The sequence below is a fragment of the Sus scrofa genome, chromosome 13 (genome assembly GCF_054392235.1).
Source record: "Sus scrofa isolate SSC_HxYL_T2T_F1_AM1 chromosome 13, Sscrofa_HxYL_maternal_Yorkshire_Landrace_v2.0, whole genome shotgun sequence".
NCBI classification, from domain to species: domain Eukaryota; kingdom Metazoa; phylum Chordata; class Mammalia; order Artiodactyla; family Suidae; genus Sus; species Sus scrofa.
The window spans coordinates 27,283,569-27,304,520 of NC_139395.1; the positions used below are offsets into that span (position 1 = coordinate 27,283,569).

General features: G+C 35.3%; 1 protein-coding gene across 34 annotated transcripts in view; it reads right to left on the reverse strand.

The window, feature by feature from the left end:
• Window positions 1-20,952, reverse strand: part of TOP2B (DNA topoisomerase II beta) — a 91,321-nt gene that overhangs the window by 5,256 nt on the left and 65,113 nt on the right. For 28 of the 34 annotated variants that reach the window (XM_084986610.1, XM_084986607.1, XM_084986611.1 and 25 more), the window contains 15 exon segments: window positions 20,072-20,193; window positions 19,722-19,870; window positions 18,935-19,166; window positions 16,361-16,495; window positions 15,572-15,772; window positions 14,112-14,307; window positions 13,877-13,968; window positions 10,961-11,116; window positions 10,733-10,816; window positions 9,021-9,215; window positions 6,149-6,293; window positions 5,706-5,867; window positions 4,029-4,230; window positions 2,976-3,055; window positions 1,244-1,354 (listed from right to left, as the gene is read on the reverse strand). In XM_084986610.1, the coding sequence (XP_084842736.1) occupies window positions 1,244-1,354; window positions 2,976-3,055; window positions 4,029-4,230; window positions 5,706-5,867; window positions 6,149-6,293; window positions 9,021-9,215; window positions 10,733-10,816; window positions 10,961-11,116; window positions 13,877-13,968; window positions 14,112-14,307; window positions 15,572-15,772; window positions 16,361-16,495; window positions 18,935-19,166; window positions 19,722-19,870; window positions 20,072-20,193 (2,262 nt within the window). 34 annotated transcript variants of the gene reach the window in all.

Sequence of the window (20,952 nt, forward strand, 5' to 3'; positions counted from 1 at the left end):
GTCTGATATGATCAAGGAGTGACACGGCTTCCAAGTTTTCAGGGTGGTTAGAATATGCTCATATCAAAATAAGAAAAGGTGCTTAAAAAGAAGTTATAGAGCTTGTCTCAGTCTGAGTGCCCCAGAAGTAGAACCCACCTGATGCTAGCACAAAGACTCAAGTTACAAGTATCTATCCGGGAGGTGAAGGAAAAGGAGTGAAAAGAATGAGACAACAAAGAGAGGACAGCCAGTAATGGGTAGGTTATCAAGCCTGTCATCACTCTGGAAGCCTAACTGCATGAGAAATCTCTGAGAGCTGGTATAAAACATATCCCAGAGTGAGCTAACCTGAGGGGAAGAGCACTGAGATATGTGCAGACCAGCTTTCCTCAATCACTGGTAAAGGGTGGCAGGGTTGGGGTGGGGAGAGTGTTAATAGTTCAGCACAGCAACAAAGAGAAAGCAGAGAAATACAGACAAGGGCCAATGTGTGCTGAAGTGGTAAGGACAGAGGGTATGGGCAGGGCCTCTAATGTGTCAGCTAGAGGGGCTCCTGTAGCCAACCAACTTCTCACCTCCGTCCAAGGGTGCGCAGAGGAAGTAGGGACTTTCATTGTTGTTGTGCTACATCTAATACATGTGTGTCTACAATGTATGTCTGTTGTGCATTTTAAGATCCTAAAGGGACATTCCATACTGTTTATTTACTTGCTAGGTAGTAGGAATTATCTTTAAACATAAAAAATATTCATACTGACCTCTTTCAAAAATACCAAGGTATGTACCTTGGTAATAGTAACAGATTCCTGAATCAACTCAAATCAACTTATTTATAAACAATCTAAGATTATGGAAAAGAAAGCAGCTACATGACTCACAAAGAAAAAGAGGATCCCATTGAACAGGAGGAGTTAAGGCACGACCTACATAGATAACACAATCAGCTACTACCAGGACAGAATTTCAATCAACTTCACAACCCAACAACCAAAAGCGAGCTTCACTTGAAAGCTTTCTTTAGATATCAACGGCATGGGATTATTTCATAATTACAAAAGCTTTAAAATGAGGTCTTATAGACATTTTAATAATTACCTCACATGGTTAGAAAACAGGAACGATTGAGCTTATGCACACTTATACTTTATTTCCTACTGAAGTCCTAGTGCAAATAGTTTCAAATTATATTAAACTTCCTTTAACATCAACCATCCCTAGACGGTTTATGCAATGCTTAACAAAATTAAATATAAGTACATACCCTTTTTAGCAGCTACTGTTTTACTTGGAACTTTTTCTGTTTGTTTCAGACCAAATGATGGTGAAAAAACAGAAGCAGAATCTTCTTCATTACTGTCAAATTTGGCTGAATCTAAAAATTACAAAGCTTTTTTTCAGCGAAGGGATTCTATAAAGACCACTAATAGAAAGAAACTGAAGACAACTCTTTAGCTAGATAATAGCTCTTAAAAGTTTCTACTTTATGATTAATAATCCACAACATACAAACAGCTAAAAATAAAAAACATAACAATGCTCTATTTCAAAACTATTGGAAAACAATATAGAAATATACAGAGTAATAAAAACTCTGAATAGTCCCAAATGCTAATCATTTAAAACATAACTGACCAATTCCAAAATAAATATTGATGATTTTTGGATGATATTGAAAAGTTCTGTTTTTGGTTTTTTTTTTTTTTTTTTTTTTTTTTTTTTTTGCTTTTTAGGGCCACACCCATGGCATATGGAGATTCCCAGGCTAGAGGCTGAATCTGAGCTATTAGCTGCCGGCCTAACCACAGCAACTTGGGATCCGAGCTGAGTCTGCAACCTTCACCACAGCTCATGGCAACGCCAGATCCCCTACCCACTGAGCAAGGCCAGGGATCGAACCAGTGTCCTCATGGATACTAGTCAAGATTCATTTCCACTGTGCCCCAACAGGAACTCCCTCTGTGATTATTTTAGTACCTACACACCTAATTAACCATTTCAGGAAATGAGTAATGTTTATCAATTTTACATCATTAAAGATTAATTTAGGAGTTCCCATCTTGGCTCAGCAGAAATTAATCTGACTAGTATCCACGAATACACAGGTTCAATCCCTGGCCTCACTCAATGGGTTAAGGATCAGTTGTTGCCTTGAGCTGTGGTGCAGTTCACAGATGTGGCTCAGATCTAGCGTTGCCATGGCTGTCGCATAAGCTAGAGGCTACAGCTTCGATTTGACCCCTAGCCTGGGAAACTCCATATACCTCAGATACGGCCCTAAAAAAACAAAAACAAAAAAATTAAAAGGCACATAGGCTTAGCTTCAGTTTACTTTTACGCTCTAATTAATCAATTCCTCCTTCTATCCTTCACTCCCTCAATCTAAAACAGGGACTTCAGATGCTTTCAAAAATGCACATCTATCTATACATACCAGCCATGTACCAGATCTATATATGCCTATCTACATGCATGTGTTTGTTAAAAATGGAAAACAGTGACTCAGTTAAATCTAACTAGATTGTTTTGAGCTTAAAAATTCTACACACAGAAATACGGGCAATAAAAAAAGTATATATGCTGCTTAAATTTGTTTCTATGAAGGTGTTACTCTCTCAGCTAAAACAAATCTGCATGTTGGTACACTTGTAGATTTAAACAACCTGTCATATACCCATTCACATTGTCATGAAAGTTAAATTCTGATCTTCCAAAATTTCTCTGTCTATACTTTTTTTTCCTCTCCTTAAAACACCACCCTCACACTCTCCCCACCCTACCCCCCCCCCAGGTTATTAGCATCTGCCTCTCCACCTAAAGACTTCTAAATGTCAATTTTGACCAGTCAGCTGGGAATCACCTCAAGAAAACTAAATAAACCTTATCACACTGAGGAAAATGTACAGAGAAGGTAAGTTTTCCACTCATAAAAAAAAAAAAAAAAATCCATAGCAATAATAAAGTAAGTAACCAATAAAAAGACTAAATGAGCATACCATCTTCTGACTTCTGAGAGTATGAAGGAAATGAGAAGAGATTCCCAAAATCCTGACTTTTCTTATCATGGGAAGACTTTCTATTAGAGAGAAAGAAAAAATGAACACCGTAATATATATCAATATATATCTGATTTCAATCTTGATAAACTATATTTATATTATATACTGCATAATAATATGTACTGCAGGATTATAATCACAGAACAAAATTTTAGCTCTCTCATTTGTTTCTTTGTTATAGGCCACCAAATTCCTTTTTCCTCTCTCTTAAGCATGAGTGTGCACACATGCACAGAGACACACCAGGCAAACTAGTGATTTAACATAAAAGCAAAGGTTAAAAGTTATTCAAAATATCACTGATTTTTTGGTTTATAGAACAATTCCAGAATTTAACATTAGTAAATTACTGGCAAAAACCCAAGGAGCAAGTCCAAACCTCCATCAGAGTAGGCAATAATCTGACTTCTGATACTAGACTACATGTGGTCAACTATTTCTTTAAAATAGGTGGTAAAGTACTTCCTTAAAAGTCTGAAAGAGTTCACAAACTTCACTCTGTATGTTAAGTGTTTACACTCACCAGAGGCAAGAAAAATCAATCAAGACCAAAGCTTGGGAGGAAAATTACATCTCCCAATTCTAAAGATTGAATAACTTCTCTCTCAACCAGGGGTTGTCAAACTATGTCCCACATGCCTGCTGTCTAACTTTATAAATAAAATTTTACTGGGATACAGCTACACTCATTCATTTACAGATTATTTATGGCGGCCTTCTTGCTACAATGGTAGAATTGAATAGTTGCAGCAGAGACCCTACGGCCTACTAAGCCTAAAATATTTAGTATCCAACCCTTACTGGAAAAAATGTGCCAACCCATGCTCTAAACTATAGCAACAGCTACATAAACAGCTGCAGTATTAACCAGATTTATCCCTTTGTGAGGACTTTCCGTGGAAAGATTTCTTAGAGCTTACTCTTAAGATTTCTGAGAGATGCCTCGGCAACTAATTACACCTTCTGAGGAGCAGTTGCGTCATTACTTACTCTGGAGTAGCTTTTGATTTGCCTGGTGAAAATGTATATTCATCTTTATCGAGGCCATCTGAAGGAACAGACTCATCTTCCCCGTCATTTGTCACAGGGGATGCTTTAACTTTCAATTCTTCTAAGTCATTATTGTCCTCGTCATCATCAGCATCCTCATCTTCTTCTTCTGAGAAATCAAATGTGTACTTCGGCCTTTCAGCTAGGAGAAAAATAAAAGTGGATGTCAAACTCATCCAGCTTTATCAACACGAAATAGTATTCCAAACAATGCACTTGAAAAATATTCCAGCTGTCTCTAAAAATATACAAGGCAAAGACAAGCACTTAGAGAATAAAAGTCAACAACTTTGGCCTCAGTTATTCTAACGGTGTTAACATCTATCCTGTACTTCCCCCAGGAGGCTACAGGCAATGCCACATGCCTTAGTAGAACATAATCTGATGACATTATTAGGATGCTGCTTGTCATACTTAAATATGACTCAAAAAACAGTGAGGAAAGCAGTCATTACGGCCACTACAAAAGTGACTGCTAATATAAGATTTCCCATTTCTGCTCATACAGGAAGACAAATTTTTTATAGGTCTTTAAAAAGTGCTACATTTCCTTTAAATCTCTTGTATAAAAACTTCTACTCTTCACAGTAGTTTTATTATGAAATAACAGAAATTGTAATTTTTCAGATGAATAGAGATGACTTCAATATATTAGCAAAATAATAATTTAATATGTAAAAAGGTACCAACTATGGAGAAAGGCACATTGGTATAATGAAAATAAGTTTTCCTATAATTTCTAGCATATACTAGAGAATAAAATGTTAAAGTCATTTAGGTGCTGTGCAATTTCACACTTTGTTTTAAATGTGTGGGAAAAGCCTAAATACAATTTTGAAGCATTTAGTAAATTAATTTTCATGTAACGTGTGTTAAAAAAAACAAAACAAAACCTATATTATACTACCTATGCATATTAGGCAAAGAAATCCAATCATATAGTGATTTAAGGCCTGAGATAAAATTTTACAAGTATCTCCCAGAGATAAAACAATCATAATGTTTTATCATTCATTTTATGTAAATAGGACTTAATAAAATTTGAGAAGAAATAGGACACTCATCAGTTTTTAATTATTTGAAGACTTAAACTAATGAATATTCACAAAGGATCAAATCACACACTTAAGAGTAATATACATTAGCAAAATGGGATTCTGCAGCCTAATTCTAGCACTGTAATTATCTAAATTATGCTATGTGCATATGGAACCATACTCCTAGAGTAGGGGGAAATTTTTTATGATACAAGGGGTATCATAAACAAAAAGAAAACTATGAAGCACTTCCATGGATCCATCACTGTTGGTATACTACACCAAGGTACATTTTTTACCAAATATCTTCAAACTATGGAGGGACTATAACCCAAATTTTATAATAAAAGTAAATACGAAAACATGATTTACTTTAGAGAAATTTGTTTTATGTCCAACTTTGCTAGAAAAGATCATTCCATAAGGCAGATCTGTTTTCAGGAACTATAACTTCTGAAATGCTAACAGTTTAAGTACTTCAGTAACACTGATAATACTAGTGATACCAATTCATAGGAGTAATACTAACTTTGTCAAACCATAACATACGATAAAGTTAATATAAAATGCATTAGAATACCAGCAGCTCTTCTAAGTAAAGAATCTCTTGGAATAACCACTGGTTCTGTTTCTTCCAAGTCACTTTCTGACTTGGATTCATCATCTGACCAAGGATTCCGTTTCTTCACTTTCTTTGCACTGGGTTTACCAGATGATGTAGGTGTTTTTCTCACCCTGGTACCTAAAAACAAAAGTGCAACAGTAAGATATGTATCAACATTTTCCAAATGTCATTAGTACAAATAAAATCACTATGACAAAAAGTTCATTATAAAATGACAAAGGTCTGTGAAAACCGAAGACATTACTTCAATTACTAGAAAAAATGCATAATCAAAGCACAATTAAAAGAATCTAGTGATACCTTGTACAAAAACATTCTCTCTCTCTCTCTCACACACACACACACACATACACACACACACACACACACACACAAAAACCTTTGTGATAATTCCTCACCAGGCTCCTTTTTCTCCCTTTTGGGTTTGGGACCTTTATTTATAGGAGCTGACTGGATCAGTGCCTCTTCTCCTGTACCTTCCACCGGAGTTCCACTGAATTCTTCATCAAACTCCACTTTTACTGCTGTGGTATCAAGATCACCCTACACATGAAAAATAAAACGAAACTATGAGTAAAAATAAAAGTTAAGGAGTTCCCATTATGGCTCAGCAGTAATGAAACCAACTAGTATCCATGGGGACTAGGGTTTGATCCTTTGCCCCGCTCGGTGGGCTATGGTGTGGGGTGCAGACACGGCTCAGATCTGGTGTTGCTGTGGCTATAGTGTGGGCTGGAAGCTGCAGCTCCAGTTTGACCCCTAGCCTGGGAACTTCCATATGCCATGGGTGGGGCCCTACACACCTAGAGCATGTAGAAGTTCCTGGGCCAGGGATCGAACCCATACCACAGCAGAGACCTGAGCCACATCAGTGAAAACACAAGATCCTTAACCAAATGAGCCACCAGAGAACTCCAATACCATATATTTTAGAGATACCTTTCCAGCCAATAGATCCCTTCTTCATCAGCCAACAGAACCCTTCTTATCAGATGAGCAAAAAAAATAATAAAATGCAATTCTATTGAGGTCATAAGAGATGACTTTGATCAGGTATTTTACTTTATCTCATTGATTTGTAGCAAGTAATTTTGCTTACCACTCTAATCTTCTGGTACATGCTATGAGATGACAGCTACTATAAATATAAGAAGGCAGCTTTTAATTATCAAAGGGTCTTTCAGACTCATACCTAAGTACACTAAAAGGTACCTGAAAAAAAAAATTCCTAAAGCTTAGGCCTCTATGTACTAGAAAAAAAATCTTCAGATTATTGAAGGAAAATAAGCAACCTATGTTATGTACTAATAGACATTATGAGTCAAAGTCCCCTAACTCTTAAGACAGAGGGAGGGAGAATAGTGACCCATGAGAAGTGTGCAATCCTGCCTAGGATAGGGTCAGGGAAGGCACCACGGAGAAGGTGTCTTTCTAGCTGGGCTTTGAAGGATCATGTATGTTTGCCCTGTGAGGAAGGGAAGATGAAGGGTCTTTCAGGCACTCACTCACAATCTGCAAGGATTCAAGGACAGGTGAGAGGAAAGAGCAGCTGGACAGAAGCACAGGGAGGGATGCAGGTGCTGCACCACTGTACACTAGGAGTCACTGTACAAGAACCAGGCTTACTGGAATTCCTGTCATGGCTCAGCAGAAATGAATCTGACTAGGATGCATGAGGATGCGGGTTCAATCCCTGGCCTCACTCAGTGGGTTAAGGATCCAGTGTTGCCATGAGCTGTGGTCTAGGCTGCAGATGTGGCTCAGATCTGGCACTGCTGTGGTGTAGGCCAGTGGCTGCAGTTCTGATCAGACCCCTAGCCTGGGAACCTTCATATGCCGTGCATACGGCCCTAAAAAGACAAAAAAAAAAAAAAAAAAAAAAAAGAACCAGGCTTATTGTTTGGAAACATCAACCTGGTAGTGAGAGAAGACAGAAATGAAGGAAGAAGGCTGAAGCCATGATGAGATGATTAGCGACAGGAAGACAAGCTACACAGATCACCTGAAGTCACCTCAGAGAAAACAAACTGAATCCTAAGACAGAGTCAGTGGGGACCAAGATAAGAGGGTGGATTTTGAAACATTTCATAGATAGTCAATAGGTTTTAGTTACTGATTAAATGAGAAAGCTCCCAGGTTTTTGGCCTATGTTAATGATGGCTGATAGTGCCAGGAACTGAGAGAGAGGTCAGGCACAGAGCGGGAGAGCAGGTTCTGAAACCAGTTCAGTGGGTCACTGCAGGCATGCTGAGTTTGCAGGCCTGGGACATTCTAATGGCTGTATTAGTCTGGCACTCCTGACAACATTACAGCTCAAGGACATTGATTAAAGAGTCATCAGTGTAAGTGAAAAAAGCTCTAGACATAAATGAGGTCACTCAGGGAGACTATGTAAGGTGAACTGATCCTGACAAACACCACCTAAAGGAGAGAAGTTGTTTCCTAAGGAGGGCACAAGTTCTGTGAGAAGGTAAGCCTGGGAGCAGTGGGAAGCTGCACAGACCCCTGTCTACTAGAACAGGAGAAGAGAGGGAGCTCCCTGACATCACAATGCCCTATACATCAAGTACTAGTTCTGCACAGAGAACTCTCCAACCTCTCCCCAGCTCTTATGCTCATTTCCATGCTGTAATGAGACCGCTGGATATACCTGCCTATATATTCCCTGGGTTCTAAAAGCAGCCTGCCTAGAAAAGTCAGTCTCTGTCCTTCAGACCATCATACCTCCTGCTTCCTTAGCTCTGAACTGCCTTCTTGAGGTTTCCTTCCTTTGGCTACCTCCTGCCCACCCTGCTGGAGGGTAGGTAAGTCTCATGCTTTTAAAATCCTTATAACCCTGATCAATGGCAATGATATACACTGTGTTTGATGATTCTTTTTAACTAAGAGTAAAAACAAATAAATACTAAAAGAGTTTACTCTGAAAGCCAAACAGGCCCTTTTCTATAGTAACACTTCCTTAATTGGTCATGATATAGAACTAAAGTTTATATTTTAAAGTTTAGCTACTTTTTCATGTTGTTGTTCCATGACTTTAATTTAGAGTGCTAAGTAGGGTATTTCTCTGTTTTAAAAGTGGAATAAAGTAGCTCTTTACATATATATGGATCAACTGCTTTCATAGAACAAATGTTACCCTATCATAGTGAAATATATCAGAAACAAAAAATAAAGCATGACTTAACGTACACAGCAACATTAAAATACAGATATATACATCATTATGGAGGTGGAATCTACCAATGAGCTACAACAAGAGACATGCCACACCTTTTTCTTCTTCAGTAACTTTTTACTGGCATCTGCCTTCATAGCAGTAATTTCAGGAACTATTCTTCTCCCAAAAGGTGAGGGCATTGTCTCTTCCAGTTGAAGTTTCTTCACCTTAGGTTTGCCAATTTTTCCTTTTATTGCTTTTCCAGCCATTCCAGCCAGAACATCTTCTCGTTCTTGCGCTTCCACTTTCTGAAGTGTAATTATAAAGGATGGGGAAGAGGACAGGTGTGTAAACAGCTCATAAGAAAAAAGGGTTACTACTGCATAAGAAATGAAAACTCATTTTATTCATTCATTGAGGAACAAAGCTTTCCTTTCAGGTGATCTAAGAAAAAGATAAGTAATTCTAAGTCAGAAGATCTGGGCTATAGTCCCAATTCCAACTAGTTTTTCATTGGTACGACAAGGGGCAGTGTCTAAATAACCTACACAGTTCCTTCCAATTCTAGGAATCTATCACGAATTATGGGATCAGGAATTCTGATGACCTGGTGTCATTGGAATCTCAGCAAATCATAAGAAAAGGTAGTTCTGTTAACAAACATGAAGCTATCCTTTACTCTTGCTTTAGCTTGCTTCGTTTTTAATGGATAGTAATTTTTAAATGTGTAAGTCACCAGAAACAAAGGATCTCAAATTTTGTAAAAATTTAATTCATAACAATGTAAGAAAAGTATAAATCAAGGCATAATTATATTGTGGTACTTGAAAGATCATTAAGGAAACCAGAACAATAGCACTAAAAAATTTCAGAAATTTTATTAGGCAACTAATACACCACATTCATTCTTAAGAGTTCTAATTCTGACTTAGGCTATGGAAATAAAGCTAGAGCATGTGGACAATAAATCAATGAAACAACTAAATATTAATAAGTAATATCACGAGTAATAATAAACAGTACCTCAAAATCAGATGATCAGACTACTACCATGAATTTAATTCTAAAGGTTTAAGCTAGTTAACTGCTTCAAAAATATACAGGCATTTTTTTTTTTTTTTTTGTCCTAAGGGCCAAGCCCTATAGCATCCAAGTTCCTGGGCCAGGGACAGAATCCAAGCCACAGCTACAATCTACACAGAAGCTGTGGCAACATCAGATGCTTTAACCCCCTGAACTGGTCAGGGATTGAACAGAACCTATGCCTCCAGAGTAACCTGAACTGCTGCGGCTGGATTCTGAACCCACTGCACCACAGCAAGAACTCCAAAATTAGGCAATTTTAGAAAAAAATCTTTCTCTACATTTTTTCTTCTACTTTTCATTTGGAATTCTACCTAGAGAAAAGTAAGACATAAGAAAATATATTAAAATTTCTCTGTTAAAAGTCTAAAGACATTATCATTCTACTTTTTAAAAATCAAAGTACCTAATATTCAATCATATGCACATACTTTTACCTCTTTTGGGGGGAGACCAAATTGAGTCAATAAGCTATTATGAAGTCAGTTAAGAAATTTTAACTAATATAGAAAGTATTAGAATTTAATTTATTCTAAATTTCAACGCCATAGCTTTTATTCATCTACACGACATAACTTTCCTTTATGACTTTACAGAGGTAGATGCTTAATCCTAAATGCACCTTATAAACACATTAATGTTTATGAAATTAGAGGATAAACTCTAAGATAGTTTAAAATTTTTTTCATTCTTATTTCATAATATTACATTTCCAAATAATTTTAATGGAGACTTAACCTACATCCAGTTCTTCAACAAAAGCTGCTAAATCTTCTTTCCAAAGATCTGAAGGAGATTTTCTTTTAAGATCATTGACCTCTCGCCCCTATAACAAAAAAGTAGCATGATTTAAACATTCAATAATTTTAAAATGTATATATAAAGGGTAAATCAAAGTATTTTTGGAAAAGAAAAAGATGTGAATAACACTCAAATAGTTTCAAATTATTTAACCCACAAAGGTTCATACTTTTGCATCTCTCTGTTTAATCAGTTCTTCAACTTTTTCTTTAGTAAGAGACCATAGGGACATATTTAAAATATAATTAAAATCAGGGCCTGAAGGTGTTCCTGAGTCAGAGGAACTATCATCATGCTGGTTTTGTGTTTCTTCCTCTTCTGCTGCCTGCAAAAAATAATAAACTTTATATTAAAGTCCTGTATAATGTTAAATCAATGTTGAATTTTATTGAATACTGAGTTTAAAATTCTATACATGCTTTTTATTCTTAATGCTACATCTTCAGGGTTGTGGGTTTACTTTAGGTATCTGCAAGATTACCTATGAAAATATATTTCCTAAAAAATGTTTAAATTTTCCAAAAATGCACAATAAAGTCCTCAAAAGGAATGGTGTATTCAGTCCCTAGTTATCCAGGAATCTGATGAAAAATTAACTGCTTGAGAAGATACCATATCTTAAAATTAACAGAGCAGAACTAATGTTTTATCACTGCATCTTGTCAGATTTTTATACTGGTGAGTGAATGAATAATTTGAAAGCTAAAATAAATATCACTTATAAATAATGTTTTATAGTAATAATAAATATGCTAAGTCACTAAGAATTGAATTCTTAATAAAAATTCTTTCAAGTAAGAATACTCATGTAAAGATTAAGAAAAAGTTCACTTAAGAATTTAAGAGCTGGTGAGTTAAAGTAAAAATTTTAAGAGCTATTCTAAAATGTTATTCATAAGGTCTTTTTTCATAAAGATAGTTGTAATTAAAAAAATCTTCTTATGCTAATATTAAATTTCAAAATCCAATGAATTTAATAGAAGTTTTATAGGTGACATCACCTTTAAATTTTTAAAAATCACAACAGCTATTAAATAAAATTGCATCTAAATTGTTAAAGGCACTCAGATAATTAAAAATGACTGAGTTAACCATATACTCCATAAAACAAAGTTCACTTCTAGTAACAAAAAAAAGAAGAAAAAAAAATCTCTACAATTTAAAATTTTCAGTAAAATAATGTATATATACAAAGTAAAATTTAAGTGTATTTTAGAAGCAAATGGATAAAAATTAAAATTGCAAAGTAAGATGCTTCATTACATAAATAAAAGTACAAATTCAATTAAGTAACATTAGCTAAATAAGGAATGCTGTTGTTGAGCTGATTAATAAGTACCTAGATAATTTATGACAAATTAATACAGTCTATAGTCTTTAAAATTTCTTCATGAAATAGTATATTGCTATGGAATATTTAGGTTGTTACACTACTACTAAATATTATGTGGGTGTCATAAAATGCTGTTTAGACCCACACTTTATAAGTCTGTTCTAGGTTTTGATGACACACCAAGTACTGTTAATGAAAGCTCCATGAATATATGCATCTTCAGTGTTCACATGAAGATGACTAAGGATACTTTCAGGAGTAAGGAAAAAAACCTGAATTCCAATGAAAGAATTCTACTATGTTTTTAATCTTCTAATTATCTGCTTTAGAATTCTCTCTTCTCCAACTCTACACAACAGGACACTCTTGTAAAAACAATTCCTTTTGTTTCTCACACCCCCAAAGTTAACACACAGTCAAGATGCTGAAAAAATTTTGAGGATAACAATGAAACTATTGAAACCCATGAAGTCTACTTTTACCAAGAGGGCATTCTCAAACCCTGAACACATTTTTAAAAATTAAACATCAAATTAATTAGCTTAATAGCTAATTTTTTAAGATATAATTTAAACCAACAGTGATACGGAAGGGCAAGTAGTATGTAAACCATTTAGGGTTTAAGAATGCAATAAAACACACTGAAAGGAAAAGTCCTTGAATCATCTTAATTTCGAACACTCCTCCCCACCCTGTCCTACTCCATTTTCCTCAATGAATAAACAGATTATCTTAATACGTAATTACTAAATATATAATTTATTCTAATTTTACTCACTCTAGTATATGGCATTCTATTGACTGTTCAAAATTGAAAAAAACCTAAATAATGTAAATGAAACCAGTATTTCAGTGCAGTTGGATGAAAAATATAAAAAACATTATGGTTGAGAACTCATAAATGTTGGGAAGTTTAAAGTTTCAGCTCAAGTTATGTCACATAATCATAACTATTTAAAGACAGTAACATCAAGTGTGTGTGTATATACACACACACAATATTCTAAAATTAAGTATTATTTCCTTTTATACATTTGTGTTCTCAATCACAATGCTGTATTGCCTTTTTAAATTTTCATTTAAATCATACATAATATCAAGAAGCTAATTCTTGAGAGGAATCCCAAAGTTTCAATATTCCATTCACTGAATATTAGTATTCTACAATCCAAAATGGACAATTTAATTGATAAAACATCAGATTTTAATCTGAAGTTCCAGGGTTTAAATCTTCAGCTAAAGATCAGCTATAGGTCAGAGCACATACTTGGTGCTCAATAAACATTGGTAAGTAATGAACATTTTATCTCTAGTCTTGCCAGCACAAACTGAAACCAGATCAAGTGAACGTGACTGGATACCATATGGTGACCATAAGCTGACCAGGGAGAAATGTTTTACGAGCTACCAGTATAGTTCCCAGACAGTACACACACACCTCACAAAGCACTACCACAATAGTCCTTTAACGGCAGGCTCAGCAAAAAAGCTGAGGAGACAGAGCAACCTTCTCAAACCCAGAGTCACGTCTCTAGGCCCTGGCTGGACCACAATGGCAAAGTGCTTTGCAGTGAGTATGCACTGCAAATTCCTGTACCATATCTGTTTTGTGAATTAACAGAAGACTTCAGTCTCCAGACTACTTAGCACCTTTAGCAGTACTAAATTCAAAACTTAGGGGATGGGTTTTTTATTTGCTTTGGAAGTTGTTTTTAAAAGCTTCTCTGAATGTCTTGTTCTGCAAATGATTACCTTTTCTTGTGCTTCTTTCCAGGCTTTCACTGGGTCAGATTCATAACCTCTCTGGACTAACATTTGAATCAAATCTTTCTTTGACCTATTCTCTATGTGAGGGAAAAATAAAGTTAGGATCAAGAAAAGAGATTCAATTTGTATTTGTTTATATTCTACTGATAAAAATGTCTTCTATTAATTAAGTTTTTTTCCATTTTAACTAATGTTCAAATTTTTAAATGTTGCATCTTACCTATAGTAATTTTTCCTTGTATCTTCTCTAAAATGAAACGGGCTTGATTGTTAAGCTTTGTAGATTCTGCTCCCAACATTCCTACAAGCCATTCCTTACGTAAACCATAATAGCTTAATCGTAAATCAAAGAATTCTTTCAAAATATCTTGCACAGTTTCGTACTTCTTCAGACATCCCATATGATCAAAGAGTACCTAAGCAAAACACAGTTTTTGTTGGTATTTTTAATTTGTATGATATCTACAGTACTTAAAATAATCATAATACACTTACATGAACACATGCTGCCCCCAAAAGCCAAAACCAAATTTATTAAGCACGTTTTTGTAAATATTCCTTTGGTGACTCTCAGAAATGGATAAAATTCTCAAAACTATGAAAATACTTAAAATAGGAATAGGAAACAAATGGCAGAAACAAATCCAACTAGTATCCATAAAATAGGAATAATTTTGAAAGATAAAAATAGGTCCTTAAATAAAAGGTCCTTAGGAGTTCCCATCGTGGCTCAATGGAAACAAATCTGACCAGCACCCATGAGGACGCATGTTCAATCCCTGGCCTCGCTCAGTGAGTTAACAATCTGGCATTGCTGTGAGCTGTGGTGTAGGTTTCAGACACGGCTCAGATCCTGCGTGGCTGTGGCTGTGGCATAGGCCAGCGGCTACAGCTCTGATTTGACCCCTAGCTTGGGAACCTCCATATGCCATGGGTATGGCCCTAAAAAAAGACAAAAAAAAAAAAAAAAAAAAAAAAAAAAAAAGTCCTTATCTAAAACTATAACCACCTAATTTTTTTCAAACTAAAAAATAAACATTCTATCTAAGTTTAAAAATACTAAAGTTCTCTCTCTCCCAGTTACTAAGGATATGTGCATTTGCCTTTCATTTTTTACCAATGTGCTACAATTCACTCAAACTTCAATCTGGGGGGGGATTTTACTTCTCTTTTTTCTTCTTTTTCTACCAGCCTTGCTTGGCAGGTTATGGCACTTTTTTGTCAGTCACTGATATTGCTGTATTTCTTATACTCTTTCTAAAAGCTAATTTGGAATGGAACAAGGATAATCATATATATTCGCTTTTTACCTTCCTCCCCAATTATACACGTTTAATAAAGCAGATTAGAATTATGAGACTATAAGTACTCCACAATTAAATGCTAATAGAAACAGGCATACAGCCCACCAAAATCCTGCAATGACCACTCTCATAACTTTCATTCAGGGTGTGAAGGTACATGTATCCTGTGTGTTCAAGCCTAGATGCACAAATGCAGAGTTGCAATTAGAGTAGAGGATACCTTTAGAGGAAAAGGAATGTACCTCTAGATTCTTTAGCAGAGAGACAGAGGGGAAACACAGACTTCTACAGCCACTCCCATCATGCAGTCAACTATAAAAATCCAACTTACAGCATGCAAGAAAGGTTAAATTCATAGTAAATCTAAGTCAATTACCATGGAATTACAAGTAAGAGTAGTTTGAAGTTTAAAAACTTTGTGCAGTCCAGCAGCTTCTGCTTGCGCTAGTTTCTCCTCAGTCATTTTCACCACAAATTTCACAGTTGTATCAGTATGATATTCTTTATAATCAGAAATTAATGCTGGTGTTTTATCTGTTCCATTTAGCATAGGTTCTAAAACCTGTTCTTTATATACCTAGAAAAGATTTAAAAATAAATAATTCTTTCATGGCACACATTCATGTTCTCATACCATGAAGTTACGCAATTTTTAAAAAACTCTCAATTCCACTGGGGAGAAAAAGAAAAAAGCTCCATCCCTATTATATCCTGCCCAGTCATGATAGCACACAACCCATGACCTCAGTGGGAAAAGCAATAATGGTAATGGTCTGACTGCTCACACTCAAGGGCAAGAGGATAGAGAGAACAAAGAGGATGACATCAACTAGAACTGACGAGATGAAGCCCACACTTTTTCATCTGATGCTGACTGACGTGAATTTACTGACCACACTTACAAGGGTTCAAAGCACATGTTCTTACATAGGAGTTTACTCCTTTCAACATAAAGTCTTTTTTAAACCTAATTAAGTCATTCTACATTTGGGTAAGTTAAACTTTTAAATTACCTTTTGAATGGTAAGCACAAATTCAAATGAATGAGTCAAAATGTATATGGGACTGTGAACACTATACAGACTCAGGGCAAACAATGATGGCATCATATTCTTACCAGAAAGGAAGTGCCCTCCTCACAGGCAATTCACATACTTATACCAACCTGTGTCCATGTTCTAACTGGAAGCTCTGTAATCTCCACTGTGTTTCTATCCACCACAAATATTTCCCCACTGACTGCATATTGATTTTGACCAAGTTCTTGGATTGTTCCTTTAAAGTTTTTGTAGTTTGGAAGCTGCAGAGGAAAATAAAAATACATTAAGGCCCTGACTTCTCACTTTTTGTTTTTGTTTTGTTTTTGGCCCCACCTGCAGCATATGGAAGTTCCCAGAACAGGGACTAAATCTGAGCCACAGCTGAGACCTACACCACAGCAATACCAGATCCTTAACCCACTGTGCCATGTACAGAACTCCCCTGCCTTCTCACTTTGAATTCCCCTTAGTTGAAGTTCTGTTGCTACTGATAGGTTCGCACAATTGAAACTAAATCCCTCTCACCCACACTCGGCCCTCTCCAAATAATCACTCAATCTTGAGTACACATCTCAACATACCCCAGACTCAAAACCTTAGCATCATAGTTCCCAGTGTGGCCCAAGGATCCAGAGTTGCCACAGCTGCAGCGTAGGTCACAGATGCAGCTCAGATTCAGCCTCTGGCCTGGAAATTTCCATATGCCATGGGTGCAGCCAAACAAACAAACAAAAAAAAACCCAAAATAGAAAAACCTTAGCGTCATCTTTCCTACTCTTCCAAGAATATTACTTTTTTCTTCCAACCTATTACTTCCATACTTATTTCTCTGGAAGATTAAAAATGCTTTAAATTCAAAATCCTCAGACATTACATTAAATGCCTTCCACAGTCTGGACCCAATCTAGCTTTCCAACTTCTCTCCAATGATTTGCCTTTCAGACTATGACTCTTCCTCCACATTTACTCTTTGATATTTTGAATATTCACTATCACTCACTCAATCCACCAGCTGTGACAATGACTCAGCTCCCCACACCCCACTGATCTTTATAAATCTTACTCAGCCTTCTCAGCCTAATTACGATTTCTTCCTCTTCTAAAATTCGTATTTGTTATTTTCACTAAGAAGTTAGGGATACATCATGGGACATTCCTTCTGGCACACTGAGCAAATATTAACACCTTTTGTCACTGTAAACTTCATGCCCAGATGTCTTGCCTTGACAACATATTAACTTTTTGAAAACAGGAACAATAGTTCTTTATCTCATCACTTAGTACAGTATCATATATAGAAGATACATATATGTGTGTATACATATGAAACAGGTAATAATCAAATACACTAAGCATTCGAAAATGTATCTGAAATGCATTCTAAAATGTATCTGAAACATGTAATGATCAAATATACTAAGCATTCTAAAATGTATCTGAAAAGCTCTAATTATGAAAAGTAGAAATAGTATGTATACTTGTATGTGCAACTTGGTCCCCATGCTATACAGCGGAAAAAAATAAAAATAAAAATAAAATAAATTAAAAAAAAAGAAAGACAAGCAACACATGGGGAGAAAATATTTGCAAAACACCTATGTGATAATGTACTTGTTTCCAGAATATAACCCCTGCTCAAATTTCAATAATAAGAAAATGAAAAAACTAATTACAAAAAAAAAAAAAAAAGTAAATTGATACCTTGGTTAAAGATATTTTAAAGTACTTTAAAATATTCAGGGGAAAAAAGATTTTAAATCATAGTCATCTAATTTCTTCCTTTAAAATATAAAAATTAAATAAAACTTAAATACATAAAAACATTAAGTTTGCTTCTAATACATGAAATATTTTTCATCTTTGCTTATTTATATTTTCTACAATGAGTACTACCATTATAATAAAAATAATAAAAATATACTTCTATTTTTGTGTATCATGATAAATGGAAATCTCTGATTTAAATCATGTATAAGAGTGTAAGTTTTTTAAGAGGCTTTTCTTGGAAGGGTTTGGGGGAAGAACAGAACACAATGAGTGACATAAGGAAAAGGCAAAACGAAAAAACATGGGGATATATTAAAATATATATAATGTGTTTTTATGCATTCTGACAACTCTAATATGATTCAGAAGTTTAAGAATGATAACAAAATGGCACATAACTTTGTCATAAAAGCCTTATTTTTTTTTAATTTAGATTTTTTTTTTTTTTTTTTTGGTCTTTGTAGGGCCACACCCACGGCATACGAGGTTCACAGGCTAGGGGTCAGATCAGAACTATAGCTGCCAGCCTATACCACAGCCATAGTAACACGGGACCTGAGCCACATCTGTGACCTATGCCACAGCTCACGGCAACGCCAGATCTTTAACCCACTGAGTAAGGCCAGAGATCACTCATGGATACCAGCCAGGTTCGTACCACTGAGCCTCGACGGAACTCCAATTTAGATATCTGAAAGCCTGAAATAGGGTATTGAAAATTTCAATAGTTTCTCCCCATAAACTTTATCTCTAGGCTTTTTCCAAACTGTTTATCTTTTACTGTAAGCACATATCAAGTTACACACTAATGGGGTCTTTATTGTTTACAATATGTTCTAAAATCAAAATGGCTCCATTACTTTTCTAAAATGACTGGCCTTTGCAGTTTACACATTTCTTTAAAACAACAATATTAAGTTCTCCAGAATTACCATGGGATGAGGATCCAAGCCATCCAGCATTCGTCTGACATTGTTCACAATTTCCCTAGCATCATAGTTGGGTAGCTTACATGCCCATCCTGTACCAATACCCTCAGCACCATTTATTAGAACCATGGGAATTATGGGAATATACCACTCAGGCTCTACACGTTGATTATCATCATAGAGGAATTTAAGCAGGTTGTCATCCACAGCAGGAAAAAGCAGTCTTGCTAAAGAGCTAATAAAAGGAAAAAGAAAAACATGGAACATTGTCATAGCTTTAGGGAACAAAACTTTATACATAATTACTTCATATCTCAAAAAAAACTTTTAAAAAGAAAGCATTTTTAAAGAATTTTGGTTACATGTGCTTAATTTAAACTTAATAAAATATACCTAATGTTATCACCAAATATATTTCTCTCAGACACAAAACCAAAAATAAAATAGCCCTATTTGACTTGTGTTACTGACTTACCTGCCTAAGTTCTTAGCACTGACAAATAACTTTTTCAGGATTTCCTCTTATTCTGACTAAAACACAGAACTCATGTTCAGCCTAAAAAATAAAGTTGGGTCAGAAAAAACCCTTACCTTCATTAGAACTGGTTTCACCAATAATTCTTAAAAATTGAGATGAACAAATTTCATTCCATATGTGATCAAATAATTTGAAACATTCACCCTCAACATAATACCTAATTGTATCTCTCCATAGTTACAATTTTATTATACATTTCATTATTTCCAATAAACTTCAAATAGAACTTTATACCCAGGCATCAGCAATTACCTTAACATTGTGAAAATATACCGAGGGCTTGCAGCATCTTTGCCACCATGAAGCCGAGTTCCAAACTGACCAATAGGCTGAAGCAAGTTAATGTTGTTACTTCCCACAAAGTTCTGAGCCAAATTCACAATAGTCATCATCAATGCTTGCTATAGAACAGAACAGACAGAACATTAATATTCTAAATTTTATATATATATATCTTAATTTTTATTAAAATCCAAACTCTCAATTCTCTTACATTTCCAAAGGCCTTATAAAAATATTTTATTATGTTTAATCTATCATTCTAGTACCATCCCTCATGCCAATAAGTATAGTTCTTAACTAATTCCACTCTTAATGCTTACTTCTCCATGATGATAAGCAGACATCTCAGCAACAGATCCAGCCAACTGGGCAACTTTTACTTCACGTTTATCATTCCTCTTGAAACAGGTAAATAAAACTTTTCGTTGGCCTGGCTTAAAGCCTGTTTTTAAAAAGAACAACCTTCTATTAAAACTCTACTCAAGCTACAGTTGTAGTTTATTTTAGTGATGACAATGTTCTGTATGTTCAAGAGTAAAAAGAGTTTGCTTCTTGAAAAATAATTAAAATTGTTTACTTGACATTTTGTAACAAAATGAGTATATACTCATACATTTTACACAATCTCAATCTATTTCAAAATCAGATACCAACTGAAAAACCCCCTTCGGGTCTTAAATAACTGCTCGGTGGCACCAAATTCCATTTGTAGGAGTTCCCAAATGCTCATATGCCCAAAATGTCAGTTGATTAAAAGTGCCAGCAAGCCATCAATGAGCCTGAAAACTATTATTATCCTAAATTAGGAAAACTCTTATAAAGAAGAGATGTGTTCTTCTAGTTAAAAATGTAGGCTTTAGAATCTTACCTATCTGGATACTCTTCTCAACTTGGCCATGTGACTTTTCACAACTTATTAAACCAGTAAGTCTCAGTGTCCTCATCAGTATAACAGAAATAAAGGGTGATCATAGTATTACATGAGATAATGCAAGCAAAACACTCTGCTTCCCTATCTTTCTTCTTGATCTAGGCCGATGAGCAGAGTAATAAGCTTTTCAGTATACGCTAGCTAACATCAGCATCATTGTGGGCTCAGAGCACAGCAGAAACAAGAGGATGATAAAATCTGGCCAATTTTCTTAAGAATTTTATCTAATTGAGGAGGCAATATTAAGACGAATAAAAGGCATACAATTAT